At 49.4% G+C, this 15,268-nt stretch overlaps 1 protein-coding gene across 3 annotated transcripts; it reads left to right on the top strand.

The window, feature by feature from the left end:
* Positions 1–2,292: 2,292 nt before the first annotated feature.
* NR2F2 (nuclear receptor subfamily 2 group F member 2) lies at positions 2,293–13,721 on the top strand (the record flags this gene model as incomplete). Of its 3 annotated transcripts, none has more annotated exons than XM_079698815.1 (3): positions 2,293–2,335; positions 10,187–10,714; positions 13,447–13,721. In XM_079698815.1, 3 exons carry the CDS (start codon positions 2,293–2,295, stop codon positions 13,719–13,721), a joined length of 846 nt encoding a protein of 281 aa, XP_079554941.1. The 3 variants fall into 3 exon arrangements, with proteins under 3 accessions (XP_079554941.1, XP_079554940.1, XP_079554939.1); XM_079698814.1 differs by lacking the exon at positions 2,293–2,335 and adding an exon at positions 8,137–8,578; XM_079698813.1 differs by lacking the exon at positions 2,293–2,335 and adding an exon at positions 8,137–8,578 and having other exon boundaries at positions 10,166–10,714.
* Positions 13,722–15,268: the final 1,547 nt, after the last annotated feature.

The raw sequence follows: 15,268 nt of genomic DNA, 5'->3' as shown, positions 1-15,268 counted from the left end.
AACTCCATTCCTTCTAAGACAAAGACCAGCGCCTTGGGAATTCTCAGGGAAAAAGAGGACTCCAGTCCCACAAGCCTAGGGCACTTTTTAAAAACCTTCAATATTGCACTTAAAACCCGCTCTCGGTTCTGTGCTCCCCGCATGCGGGTTTCACTGGCACCCCTCCGAAGCTTCAGGCGGCGTGGCTGACAAGCCCCCACTCCTCTGCGGGCTCGGCCTTCTGGCCAGGCCAGACCAGGCTTTTAGGGTTAGTGCAGCCCTCACCTTTGACCCCCAAGATCGAAGTGGCTGCCACACTGCAGAGTGCAAAGCTACAACTCAGGCCAGAGTTAAAACAAAACAGCAAAATATTTCTCTACTCCCAAACCCAGGGAAACCAGTTCTGGTTCGGCCGCCTGAGCCACCTTACCCAATAATACCTCACTCAACTTTTTATTTCTTCTTCTTCTTTTGCAATGAACTGCCCTAGCCACCTCTAAAGGAGGAAACTTGGGTTGTCAGGGCTGCATCGCTGGGTTGCGGTGAGTTGTCCTCCATTAGGAACCCAAACGTCAGGTTATCCGACAGGCGCCCTGGCTGGGGAAGGCAGTCATCCATCAGACCTGGCAGGAAAGGGAGGAGGGAGAGGAGGAGAGAGGAGGACAAGGGGAGGGGAGGGAAGAGGCTGAGCTGTGATCACCTTCACCTGCCCTGAGCCCGGCCCCCCTGTTCAACTATCCCTCAACCTTCTGCTGGGGTTAAAGGGGGTGGGGGTGAAAGGGAGGGGGGCACCCCCAGTTACACAAGTGGCCTCCTTCTATAAGAGAATGAGTTCATCACCTCCCCAGAGAAGCCTCACCATCCATCCACTCGTATAACTGATGAGACAAACCACAAGGCAAAACTTCTGTAGCCCATATTTATGGTATTAATGAATAGTTAAAAAAAGATTTACACTTCTTATGATCAATATTCTGAGTTATTTCCCTCAAAGTATATAATTACAGTGTCTTCAGAGTTTTCATCATTGTTTGGAGGTGGCAAAACCATTTGTAATTTTCATTAGCCAGTAAACATGTAATTAACATTCAGCACTGTGTTTAACTTAATTCCTGTTTAAGACAAGGACAAGAAGCAGCCGAAGAGGGCTAGTTTCATTTGTCAAGTCTGACATACATCTTACCATAACAGTTTCCTAAAATAAAAGATCCGTGTTTCCCCATTATTCTTCTCTTAAAACAAAACAAAAAAATTCCATTAGTTAAAACTGTATTAAACTGCGAGGGGAAGCATAGTTTATTCTCAGTTTTTGCTAGTTACTGTATTCCTGCTTCCTTTATTCATTTTGGGAGGTGGATGAAGGGAGGGGGTGAATTAAGCATGCATTATCTGAAGACAGAAAGTGGGGAACCCCTCCCCCCAAAAGAAATAGGTTTCCTCTTCAGGAAAGTTCTAGAAGGGGAACTGGAAAGGGGGGACATGAATCTGCAGGGAAGAGGGAAAAATCACTTGGGGGCGTTGAGTTAAAAGTAGAAAATGAGGATTTCAACGGATTCCTAGGAAAAATGTTGCCCTCCTGTTTCAAGTTCTATCTTTGATCTAGGGTGAGGAGAGCCTGTCTGCCAGTCTGCGAGGCTGCTGCTTTTTTCCCCTCCTCTCCCACCTCTGTTTTTTTCCAACTTGCTTTAGGATTAGCCTCCATCCCTCTCGACCCCAAACAGTGGAATTTGGCTGTGCCTTGGGTCGTCTTTGCTCTGCAATATCGCCTATAGTTGTTGGCGGTTTTCTGCTGAGGCTGAGCCGTTAGCTCCAGCCTCCGACTAAACTCATTAAGTTGGGAGATTTTTTTCAATTGGACGGGTGTTTTTAAAGTCTCGTCTTTCCAGCCCCAAACAAGGTGTAACAACGCACTCTTCCTTCTAAGGAATGAGATGAGAGACAAGGATCACTCCAGACATCTCCTACCTACGGTTTGGGGTTTTTTTTCTTAAAGGCGAGGCTTGCATTCCTCAGCAGCTATGTACAAAGCTCCCTGAAACCTCGTCTCTCTAAAGTTACTGTGCAGGGCTTTCCAAGGCTGAGAGCGCCTAATACATGGGGAAGCACTTCCCTGAGGTGGAAGATCTCTCCCTTCACCTTTCCTCTTTTTCCCTGCAGGCTAGTGCCTACTTTTTATCAGTTTGCACAATCGCTTAGATAAACACCGAGGAGGAGATTCTCTTTAATTATCAAAGACACATCTTTTCAGGGGGCCAACAAAGCATTTATTTCACCCGCCAAACTAAAGGAGAGTTATTCCAGTTTAGAAGGAAGATGCAAGCGGTTTGGGACCTTGAACAAGGCAAATATGGTTTTGGTATGTTTACTTACAGTATTTTTTTCTCTCTCTCTCTCTCCTTTCTCACTTTCCTCCTTGTGCTTTGTGGGGTTGGGGATGACTTGGGGTTTTTCAAAAAATCGGATTGCTAACGTGTATGAAATGCCTAGGACTGTGGTTTAAGGTGTTCGGGGAAGGGGGGACAGTCAATTCAATGCCTTGCCATATTTTATTACATGTGTGCGGTAGGAGAGGTGGTGGGGGGCGGGGAGAAGGGGAAAATACAATTGCGAAGCTGCCAAAATATGATTAAACCGAAGCGTAAAGACTGCGGTGCCTCCCATCTCCTCAAACTCATTTCCTTCGCTAGAGCAAACTAAAAACCAGTCCTATAAGCGTGTTTTTCCAAGCAATAGACGACTCGGTTTTCTAGCAAAGGAGCTGCTAGGCTCGCACTAAGCGTCAGAATTTACTGTTCGATCTGCCTCTGCGCTGTATTTTGCAACCTTGTGCAACTGACATCCAGCCAGGCAGGGAGGGAAAAAAGCTCTGCCCGGCGCCCTCGGCCGCGGCTCGGGGAGGAGAGCGCTCGGTTAAGCTAGGAGAATCGCAACGAGAAGGGTACTCACCATCGGGCGGGGTAGTGGAGCTGGCGTGCGGATTTCAGGCAAACGTTTACCTTTTTGCTGTCTATTACAACCGTGTCCGGCTGACTTAAGCAATTCTGTGCTCTGTCCAGAACGTTCAAGGAACGGTTCTTCATTTTTAAAAAGCCAGCGAGAGAGACGACAGAGACAGAGAAAGAAAAAAGAGAGGAGGGGGTGAGGGGGACGCACATAAACCCAGTTCAGGAAAAAAAAAAAAAAAATCACCTCTCCGGCAGTGACTCAGGAAACGCAGAGGTGGCGAGATCGGAGTCCGGTCCAACCAAGCCAGAGCCAGTTAATTTTAAACCCCGAAGAATTATTCAGATTAAAATGTACAGAAGTTTCATTCTGCCATGTCTACGTGAGCTCAAAGTCGTTTCCCTTTAAGAGCTCTTCTCTTTTAAAGTTGCGTTTTAGGCAGCGAGGACTCTTACACTAGGGGGCAGACAGATACTGTACTTGCTCCAATCTTAAGCAATTTTTTCCCTCCCAGCATATGCTCTGATTTAGCACTGTAAATTTTTCAGAGGACCCAACTCTGACAGCCCCTGGTGATTTTCAAAGTACCACAAGCCAGTGGTTAAAAATTGCATTGACTTGGAAGTTCAGAGAGACACAATGGAAGCCCCTTTCTCTATTCATGGAGCTCCAGTGTGGTGGAAGAGAAAAACACACACGGACTAGATTGAGGGGAAGGAGGAATTCAATGAATCCTGGTGGACAGAACTGGTTTCTACTGAGTTCAGAGTTAATCTCGACATTTGCTGGGGTCTGTATTCATATTATGATTTAATTTGTGGAGAATTACAGCCACTTTCTGGAAGAAAATCATATTCCTGGGTGGCTTTTTTTCCCCCTACAGTAAAACAAATGTTTTTTCAACTTTCTCCGGCCAAGTTAAAGCTTGCCATTCTTCTCATTAAAATAAATTTACATCTACAATAAAAGACTGGGCTGGATTTTCTAAAAAAAAACAAAAAAACAAAAAAACAGTAACAACATATTGATATTTATCTTTTAGCCTTAGAGCTGTTTTAATCAAGGAATATGAGCACCTCAGAAGACATTTTAAAATATTTTCTCCTTGTTTTTCTTCTCAGTCTGCAGTCTCCTCTCTTCTTCTATACAATAAATTAACTACAATTGAAATGGTCTTTTTTTTGTTGTTTTTTGTTTTTGGCTTTTTAATAGCACCCCCATAACTGAATGAGTCCTAAAATACAGAGTAAAACACCTCTGACTTATTGGCAGCCCTGTGGTTGTATGCCTAGCAGGATCCAGAGCTGTAGGAGATGGTTGGGAAATCCTTCATTTTAAATCTGAAGCCATCAGAGCGTACTTCAAATACCAAAAATCTCAAAGTGTCCTGGAGAAGCTCTTCTTCCTCAAAAATTTCCTACTGCATGTTTGTAAAAGGTGATCTTGCCATGGAAGTGTCTGCACCCAAGAGGCGAGTTTAGGATTTCCTTATAATCAATTATTCTTATCTTCTATTAAATTGAGATGGGGATGCCCATTAGATTTTCTGTCTCAACCCCAGCCCTACCACACCTCTGCTGAGTTTGCCCCTAATCTACTGACATTTGTAGTATTAGGAAATTCCTCAAATCATAGAGGTTGAAAAGAAAAAGAGTAAAAAAAAAAAAAAAAAAAAAAAAGCACAGCTTTCTCCGAAATGATTTCTTTTCCATACTTCTTGTCCTCTTTAGGAGAAAGTTATATTGTGTCTCTAATCAACCTGAAAATTTCTGCCTGGCTTTGCTCTATGGCAATCTCATTACACACCAGTTTTATGATAGCTCAGTGTCCACTATAGTTCTTTTTTTTTTTTTTTTTTAACAACTTCCAAATAATCCCAGCACCTGCAGCTTTAGTGAAATATGTGATTTCAGCGGAGGAAGGGTGAGGGCTAAGGAGGTTTCAAGAATGAAGCATAAGGAGAATCTTTCCTTCCCTATAAACTAGTGCTTATCTGCCTACATCTTCATTTAGTTCCTACCTCGTATTCTCCCCATGTGTGTAAAGGGTATTGAGTGCAAAGTACAATCTACACGTCAGTTATATGTATGGTTTATTTTTTTTAATCACTCCGATTTTTTAAACTATCAAGGATGCTTTCCTATGGTCATTAATTTACTCTTTATGTGTGTTCATGTTTCCTGAAGCTCAACGTGTTTTGTGTAAAATATCTTAATTGTTCATAAACCTGGTTGGATTACCAGTCTACAGTTTTTTCTTGGTGCAAAGAGTGTATGATGGAGTCACAGTTTTGTTCTATAAATTTTGAATAATCATAATCCACTAACTGGTCAAAATCCAACAGACAGGTTACTGATCTGGAATACAGTGTGTTCTGGGAGGCAATTCTAGATGTTTGATGTTTAAAACCAAAAGCCCTGGAATTCAGAGACATAACTGGCTTGATGATTTTAGCACATTGAGCAGAATGGCACAGGAGATGAAGTTGTTCTCATTGCAGTGAATCTCTTGAGGAAGAATATGGCTTGTGCGTGATTCCTGTGAGTTGTACTTGTTATTATTCCCAATTTGGGGCAGAATCTCTGGGTGTGTTTTAACGACTGTATGAATGCTTAAAAGGAACTTGAGGAACAATGAAGTCGTACTCAACTGTTCTATTACCTAGAAGCAGAGTCGCTGAAGCCTTTGTCTGTGTACATTGACAAATGCGCATCTGATATATGTGCGCTTACATGTGTGTACAGAGGGTATGCACAGGGGACGCTGGGAGGCTGCCTCCGCTTGTCCATCAGCGGGCAGAAAGGTCTTTTCACCTCTCACCACGACTGGGTGTGTGGCAGGACGTGGGCTTGGGAGTTAGCTGAAACTAACAAGAGAGGATAAAGTTGAAGAAAATTGATTTTAATTGCATCATGACAATGAGATGAAGTCTATTTCTGCTTCTCAGCATCCGAGATGCTTTATTTGAGCAGTTAAAATGTCAGGCCACATTCCTGTGAAATGTTAACCCTACAAAGAAAACACAGCCACTGAACGGCTCCTTTTCTCTAAAAAAACGAAAGAGAGAGAAGAAAGAAAGAAAGAAAGAAAGAAAGAAAGAAAGAAAGAAAGAAAAAGGAAGAAAGGAAGGATGGAAGAAAAAAAAATAGCCACCAAACCAAGCAAGTGATCAGAGTAGACTAAGGGAAGGGTCTACCATCACCCGGATTTGACCAAATGTTTCGTTTGGAAAATGCGTGCAAGCTCCGCTCGAGGCACCCTCCCATCCTCACCCACTACCCCTCTGCAAAGAAACCGGGGAACTTTTCTCTTTCTCTGGTACTGTGGGCATAAAGATGCGCTGGTAGTCCCGGGTGGTGCGCGAACGACGGATTTGGTGGCATCGCCAAGTTGCGAGAGTCGAAGTCCTCGATTCCATCCAAAGCCTCTCGTGGAGCCTTTAAGAGGCGTTGTGTGTGCGCGCCGCGGTCTTCTCCCCTCTGGGGCGGAAACCTCGGGTGCGGGGTGCGGAGAGAGCCGTGGCCGCGCGCCCGGGGCCAGTGTGGGCCCATCCCCCACTTGGCAGTGGCGGCGGCACAGCCGCCCCCTCCCCGCCCCCCTCACCCACCTCGCCCCCCGCGCCCGGGCCGCGACACCGCTCGCGCTAGGACCAGGCTGAGCCCGCAGCCGCCATGGCGGGGCCGCCGCGCTCCGGCCAATGACGGCGAGGGGGCGGTGCGCGCGCGCCTGGCCAGGCCAACCCCGGCTGCTGCCTTATAAGGCGCGCCGTCGCCATGGCAACGTGCGCTAAGTTGCAGCAGTCGTGTCAAAGTTCACTATATAGAGAGCTCAGTGAGCTGATCGCGGAGAAGCCACTTCTGCCAGCCCCGGCGCCTATAAATCGCATTCCCTCCCGCGCCCCCCTTTTTAGCATATTTGATCACTTTGATTCTCTGTTCTTTTCTCTCCGCGGTGTGTGTGTGCGTGCGCGCGTGTGTGTTTTCTTCTCCTCCTCCTCCTCTCCCCGAGTTGTCTTCTTTCTCCGGGTGCCGTGCTGCCTTTTTTCCCCTCTTTCATTCTTTCTCTCCGTCTTTTCCTCCCCCCTCTGCGCACGAAGGATGTGCTTCTAGGTGGTGATCTGCCCTCCTCTCTCTCTTTTATCATTTCTCCCCCGCCGCCGGCGAGTTGACTCTTTCCCTATGTGTGTGAGGCGGCGGCGGCGGCAGCAGCAGCAGCAGCGGCTCCGGCGGCGGCAGCAGCGGCAGCAGCGGCTTCAGCGGCGGCGGCGGCGCTAGACGCGGCGGCTCCGGGCCCGACCCGGCGGCTTCGGCGGCGGCGGCGGCGGCTCCAGCGGCGGCGGCGGCCCAGGCGGCCCGCAGGGAGCGGCGAGCGGCCTCTATCCGGCGAAAGCGGGCGGCGGCGGCCGGAGCAAGCGAGGCGCGCGCCGGGCGCCTGTGGCAGGCGGCGGCGGCGGCCCAGCGCCAGGACGACGCCGCGCAGCGCCCGACGCGGACCACTTTCATGCTGATTCCCCCGGACCCGGGCAGCGCTCCGGCCACTCCGCGGGCCGCCGGCCTCCGCCCCGGCCTGCCTGGCTCTCTGGGTGCGCCCGAGACCGGCGCCTCTGCTCTCCTAGTCCTCCTGATTTCGATGGCTTTCCTGAATGGCTGACTGTGGGCTGCCCTGGACTTGGCCCCCGGACAGTCGCCTCTCCTCCTCCTCCTCCTCTTCCTCCTCCTCCTCCAACTCCTCGGCTGCACACCAGCTCTGAGAGCGAGAGAGTGAACGAGAGAGGGAGGGAGAGTGAGAGCGAGGGAGATCTTTGGAGAGATTTTTTTTTTTTTTTTTTTTTGCCTCCTACTTCTGTCTTGAAGCCAGACAATCGACTTGCAGCTCTCCCTCCCCTCCCTCTCTCTCCACGTTCCGCTCCCACTTGCTCTCCCCCGGCCCCATCCCCTCCCCTCCCGGCGGAAAGCCCCCCGAAAGCAACAAAGCTGAGCCGAGAGAAACAAACAAAACAAACACACCGGGCCAGACAAGCAATCGACAAAACTTTGCAAAGCAGAAACAAAAAAGGAAAAACTAACCAACCTCAACCAACCAGACCCCGAGCCACCCGGGGCGCCCTCTCGCACCCTTGCACACACAAAAGGCGGCGCGCCGGAGCCCGAGACCCGGGAGCCGCCGCCGCCAGCAGCCAGGGGAGCAGGAAGTCCGGACGCGGCCCCCATAGATATGGCAATGGTAGTCAGCACGTGGCGCGACCCCCAGGACGAGGTGCCCGGCTCTCAGGGCAGCCAGGCCTCGCAGGCGCCGCCCGTGCCCGGCCCGCCGCCCGGCGCCCCGCACACGCCACAGACGCCTGGCCAAGGGGGCCCGGCCAGCACGCCGGCCCAGACGGCGGCCGGCGGCCAGGGCGGCCCTGGCGGTCCGGGCGGCGACAAGCAGCAGCAGCAGCAGCACATCGAGTGCGTGGTGTGCGGGGACAAGTCGAGCGGCAAGCACTACGGCCAGTTCACGTGCGAGGGCTGCAAGAGCTTCTTCAAGCGCAGCGTGCGGAGGAACCTGAGCTACACGTGCCGCGCCAACCGGAACTGTCCCATCGACCAGCACCACCGCAACCAGTGCCAGTACTGCCGCCTCAAAAAGTGCCTCAAAGTGGGCATGAGACGGGAAGGTATCGGCCTCTCATTTCTACCCCCCTCGCCTGGGGTCCCGGGGCCCTGGGTGCGTTTGGCTAGCCTGCTCTGGGTAAGGACACGGAAGCCCCAAGCTCTTCTCTTCGTATTGCAGCTGAAAGGGGTTTTATACTAGAAGCAAGTTCTGCATTGGAACCCAGATCCCCAAATCCGCATGCTTTGGCCGACTGATTTTCTCTTCTACTCTCTCTTCGGGCTCTTTTAATTTTCTTTGCATTGACTGCCAGTTCATTCGAGTTCGCCTTTCTGCAAGTGATGGGGTGTTGTTTGTTGTTGTTGTTGTTGTTGTTTTAAAGCCTGGTTTACTTCTCTCTCTTTCCTCTCAGTTTTTTTCTCTCTCCTTGTTTTTCCTGCATGTTCAACACATGTCCCTCCTCCCCACCCCTCTCCCCAGCCCCCACCCACTCAAAAAAAAAAAAAAAAACAAAGAAAAAGAACCCCCAACAACCTGAGATTGTACTTTTGTACAGGAGGTTCAAATTACAAATGGCAATTTTACGCACTTCGCCGTATTAACGCTGCCGCCCGGGCAGCACTCATGTGACCCTCCGTGGATTAACATTCGGCTGGAAAAAAAAAAAAAAAAAAAAACCTTCTGTTTTCTTTTTTCCTTTCACTTTTGAAAGGAGGAGAGCGCGATAGGGAGTAGGGGAAGGGTGGGCGAGGGGCCCTGGGCGGCTGCTTTCGCTCTGCGCGAGTTGGGTCTTTGTGATATGAAATTCGCCGAGCGCCGCAAGCCATGCTCGGCCAATGGCGCGCTCGGCGCCGGGCGCGGGCTCCGGGTTGGGGCGAGCGAACGCCGCGGTTTCTTTGTGTTTCTGCGAGAGCGACTCTCCCCGTCCAGAGTCAGATAACAGCTCGTGCCCGAGCCTGGCCGGCTTTCCCCGGCCCTCCCCGGGCTGCGCCGGCCGCCCGCTCCCCGCCTCTCCCCGGCTTCCTCTCGCCTCGGCCGGCCTGTCTCTCCGCCCTCTCCCTCCGTCTCTCTTCCTCCGTCTCTCTTCCTCCGAGCACACCGATTAGGCTGCCGCCAGACCTCGGCTCTCAGCTTGTCTGTCACCGGGGGTGGCCCGCGGGACTGGGGTTGCAGGGTTGGGGGAAAGCGGTTCCGGGGTGGCCACAGGCCGTCCGGGGTGCAGCTTGGTGTCTTTTGCAAAAGCGTCTCACCCTCCCCCCAGCCTCGCCCCTCCCGCTCCCTCTCCTCCAATCAATAAAAAATATCAGCCGTTTAGCAGTAAGGAAGAAAGATGCCCCCAGAATGCTCCATCCCTCCCATCGTGCCGGGGAGCGCGAGGCAAAGCGGCCAATTCTGGGTCCTCAGCCGCCCAGCCCGGAGTGGGCCTCCGAGGCCAGTGTGCCGCCCTGGCCGCCAGAGCTTGCCTGGGTGGTGATTTGAGAGGAGTGCAGCCGGGCTCCCGGCGACTCCCAGGTCTGTGGCCCTAGCGCGCTGGTGAGAGGGGCAGGCCTGCCTGTTCCTGCGCCCCGCGGGGTCTGGGTCAGGTGGGGGTCGGGCTGGGGCAGACCCTGCCGGGGGAGCAGGGGAACGAAGCTGGTCATTAACTGCGGAGTGTCTCCTTTCCTCCCTGCAGCGGTGCAGAGGGGCAGGATGCCGCCCACCCAGCCGACCCACGGGCAGTTTGCGCTGACCAACGGGGACCCCCTCAACTGCCACTCGTACCTGTCCGGATATATTTCTCTGCTGCTGCGCGCCGAACCCTACCCAACGTCGCGCTTCGGCAGCCAGTGCATGCAGCCCAACAACATCATGGGCATCGAGAACATTTGCGAACTGGCCGCGCGGATGCTCTTCAGCGCCGTCGAGTGGGCCCGGAACATCCCCTTCTTCCCTGACCTGCAGATCACCGACCAGGTGGCCCTGCTTCGCCTCACCTGGAGCGAGCTGTTCGTGCTGAACGCGGCACAGTGCTCCATGCCCCTCCACGTCGCCCCGCTACTGGCCGCCGCCGGCCTACACGCCTCGCCCATGTCCGCCGACCGGGTGGTCGCCTTTATGGACCACATACGGATCTTCCAAGAGCAAGTGGAGAAGCTCAAAGCGCTGCACGTCGACTCCGCTGAGTACAGCTGCCTCAAGGCCATAGTCCTGTTCACCTCAGGTAGGAAGGAGCCCTGCCCTCTCATGCCCAAGCTCTCCTAGCTCAGAGTTAGGGTCTAAACTCTTCGGAGCCCCCAGAACTAGCCCAGCCTCCCACTTAAAAAGCCAAACTGTCTGTGCAACTTGGAATGGGAACTTTGCATAGCTGTTGGGGCCCCACCAGGCCTGTCCTGGGGAGAGGGGAGAGGAGAGGAAGGCTGGGTTGCAAGAAGGATGCTTCAGACAGACTCTCAAAATAGGCCATGGGGAAGCCTCTCAGGCCTGTTCCCCTCCCACCAGACTGGGATGCATGCTTCTGTTCCTTCCCTTAGCTCAGGCCCTCTGGGCCAGCTGAGCCTGTGGAATCTCCTCTACCCCATGGCTTTCTCTGTCACCCTGGCTGAGCCTCTAGAAGATGCCTCTAGGCACTGGAGCAGTCCTGGTATCATCCCTGCAGGGGAAAGTTTGCCCCTGCAGGGGAAAAGTTTGCCTGCTAATTCAGTAGGAGTTGGAGCTCCAGGCACATCCAACCTGAGGGCAGCAATTTTCAAAATCATATTTTTATTAAAACAATGCAGACTGCCAGGAGAGGGGAAAGAGCTGTCAGAAAGGGGCAAGAGGAAGAAAGGGGCCATCATAACTCTTCAGAATGCCTGTAGGGGGTTGAAGACTCTGGCCTCTCGCTTCCCCTGCCCAGGCAAACAGTTAAGGCAATTTTCAAACAACCCAAAGTGTATGCCAACTTGGGCTGGGTATGAGTATTGCTGGAGATATAAAACCATCATTGACTGCATTATGAAATCTAATTAGTTTGCAGGTAGTTTAACCTGTGTGAGTAATAGACCTAATATCAATTAACTCTTGAGGCCAAACGATTGTTGAAGGTGTCTGGCTTACCACTTTGGGCTACACCTGAGCCTTTTGGCTGCCTCCAGGCTGAGTTCAGCAGAGCCCAGGTGGGTGGAAATCACCCCTGCCACATTCCTGTTCTAAGTTGTCAGCTGGTCTCTTTGTCACGGCTGAGAGGGGAAGGGGTTCCCAGTTCAGGATAACAAACATCTGGACTTGGGTAGGGCTTGGAACCTAGTCACCCACTGCAGGTTTTGCAGGTTGTAATCAGGACACGAGGAGAGCTGTGGAATTCCTGTGCAGACAAAAAGATCCACAGTCTCTTCCTTACTGTTCCAAGGAATTCTGGGGGCCCAAGTCATTAGCTGAATCTATTGCAGGTTCTGAATCCTTAACCCACTGTCTTTTACATATTGCTGCTCTTCACATAAAATCCACCGCCTCCACTGCCACCCCAAATTCTGCCTTTGAAAGTCCTTAGGTAATCAATTAAAGGACAGTGTCTGGGCAAGGAAGAGCTGTATGCAGAGGCTTGGATCTGGATTATTTTTCTCGGGGGACCTGTCATAACTAGAACATTCGCCTGATGCAGAGGTATAGGCAGGATCTTCCCCTAGCCTATAGCCACCTTCACCCCTTCCCAAAATCCTAACCCAGCCCAAGTTCCCAGACCATCTGGGTGGTGGTTCATTTCTTGATATCCTTGTTAGCTCTTAGACTTACCCTTGGTCTTCCAAGGAAAGAAATGCCTGATACTGTCGTAACAGTTTAATTTATTACTATTTGCAAAATGTAGAGGCCTGTGTGGAGAATGCAAATCACCTCACAAAGAGATAAAGATTCCTGTTATCTGATTCTGAGGCAGTCCGCTGTAAGAAGGAGTCCTATGCAAACAGATCTTTTAATTCCTGATCACAGACACCAATGCATTCTGTATACATGCAAAGTCCTAGATCCACACATGAGGAGATTGTGTGTTCTGTTTCTTGGGGTGGACGTGGTGGCAGCTCTTTTTGAATATCTGCTGTAAGAATTCACAGTATGCATGTGTTAGCCCTCATCTTGCCTGGGGAGCCCCCAAAGGTCAGGTCACAACCTGCACCGCCTTCACTGAGAAGCCTCTCATTTCAAAGGCACTTATTGTATTTTCACGTATCCGAAAAAGAAAAGTGTTTTCCTGAAGATAACGGGGAGGGGTCTCTTCTTGGAGGGACCTGGGTTTAAAAAAAAAAATAAGGGGGGGGGGTGGTAGGAGAAAAAGGGAGAGAGAAGAAAAGGAGGGAAAAGAAACAGCTCAAATGAACAGAGAGATCACAGTTTGCATGGCTGCCCTTCAATAGGCTAAACTGACAAGATCAGTTTTAAAGGGCCACTTAAATCAGTTTCAAAGACTGGAGAAAAATGAGTCGCCCTCTTTGGGGAGAATCTGAGGCTGGGTCGTGGGCGCCATTACCCGGGGCTGGGCCAGGTTGTTGTCCCCCCCACAACTATATAATTATAAGCCGAACTATTATTTACAGAGGAGGAGGGGGCGGAGCATTGGCAGTTTTGGTTTCATCTGTTTGTCTGTCTGTTTACAGACCTGGGCCAGATTTACCCAATGCACTTTGCTTAGGCCTCCCAGTGACCAAGCCTGAGGACTCGGACAGGGAAAGCCTGCAACGCATTGAGCTGTGTTTTATTTTTAAGCAAATACCCCAGGACCATCTCTTGCGGTCCCCGCCCCCCCAAACCCCCCACCCCACCCCAGTTTTCAGTATGTAGGCATTTGCTCCAACTCCGGTTGGGGCAGTTTGACAGAGCACTGTACACACACCTCATGTGACCCATTTCAGACCTCTTAATCTGATGACTGAATTCTTCGTCTTCTTCTTCTTTTTTTTTTTTTTTTAAACTTTCTTCCAGATGCCTGTGGTCTCTCTGATGTAGCCCATGTGGAAAGCTTGCAGGAAAAGTCCCAGTGTGCTTTGGAAGAATACGTTAGGAGCCAGTACCCCAACCAACCAACGCGATTCGGAAAGCTTTTGCTTCGCCTCCCTTCCCTCCGCACGGTCTCCTCCTCAGTCATAGAGCAATTGTTTTTCGTCCGTTTGGTAGGTAAAACCCCCATCGAAACCCTCATCCGGGATATGTTACTGTCCGGCAGCAGTTTTAACTGGCCGTATATGGCAATTCAATAAATAATAAATCAAGATAAGAAGGGGGAGTGAAACAGAGAGAAAGAAAAGGCAAAAGACTGGTTTGTTTGCTTAAATTCCTTCTATTAAGAAAGGATATAAAAGGATGTTACAAGTTTGCTAAAAGAAGAGAGGGGAAGAATTTAATGGACTGTGAATTTCCAAAAAAAAAAGACTGTCAAATGAACTTTTACAGAATGCATTAAAAAAAACTCCTGTGTTGGTCAGAACAACTTGCTACTTATCATTTTTGTATAAAAAGGAAATTAGTCTTTTTCTTTTTTTGGTAAATTTTGGAAAAATATTGCTAAAAGTGCATTTAAGGAGATTGGGAGAAAATTAGCAGAATGGAGAAAGTAAGTCTTTTTTTTTCCAAATTATTAATTGTCCTGTGTCTATGTACCTCTAGCTGTTCTTTTTTGTACTTTTCTGGTTCCAAACCAGTTTATTCTGTGGTTCTATAATAAGTTTTGATATAATCTTGGCTTCTTAAAAACTGTGTATCCTTAAAATATATGTTCTGCAAGAATTAAAACTCAGTCCATGAAAATATCATAGGAAGACATAAAACTTTAAAAGGCAACTCAAAGATGATGGAAACGCACTTACAAGTGGTGACCAAAAATTTTAGGTGAAGTTGAGCGCTCTAATTTGAGAACTGGAGGAACCACATACAACACTTAACTTCCCCTACCCTGCCCACCCCCCCCCCCCCAAAAAAAGATACCATGACAAACCTAGCTTTTTAAAAATATTTTAAGAAAGAGAATGAACTGTGGAATTTATTGGCAGCCAAGGAATGTGTCCAAGACACATGCTGAGGTTTTGAATAAAAAGTGAACTTTTGTAATTTGAATTGGGTCCCGCTTACTTCTTGAATTGTTATGAAAATCCTATATCTGTTTGTATATTTGCAAACCCTTTGTATTATAATTGTTGATATTTTCCCTTTTTAAAAAATACCATTGAAATCAGCATGACAAAATAACACTGTTGGCACTTATAGGTAACGTGATTGATTCAGTATCTTAGAGTTTACAGTTTGTGTTTTAAAAAAACTGAAGGTTTTTTTTTAAGTGCAACATTTCTGTATACTGTAAAAGTTATAATAACTGAACTGTTTGGTCGAGTCTTTGTGTGTTATATTCCAAGGAAAATTGAAAGTATTCAGAAATTAAAATATTATTTGATATCTGAAACCTGTTTGGCTGTCCCCACTCACTGTCTTTCCTTCGAGAAGCCCCTGTGAGCTCTCACTGAGCTGGGCCGGGGGCTCTATTTGTTTACTCCCCTCAGCCAGTTTGTTCAAAGGTAGACTAGTGTATTTGCCTGTTTAATTTGGGTGTGTGTGTGGGGGGGAGCTGAAGTTAATGGTTTATCTGTGGTTTAGGAAGTGCCATACTGATATAGTAAACCACCCCCATTCACCTAATCCTTCTTTTAATTAAAAATGGATTTTCCAGGAAAAAAAAAGGCCCTTATATTTGTCACACTTAAGTGCCTGCTTAGGGAAGGTATTGTGAAAAGTATTAGAAATCTTGAGATCAGTA

This window comes from Hyperoodon ampullatus (genome assembly GCF_949752795.1).
Source record: "Hyperoodon ampullatus genome assembly, chromosome: 3".
NCBI lineage: Eukaryota > Metazoa > Chordata > Mammalia > Artiodactyla > Ziphiidae > Hyperoodon > Hyperoodon ampullatus.
Note: the sequence above shows the minus strand (reverse complement) of the source record. Positions and strands in the feature narration are given on the sequence as shown.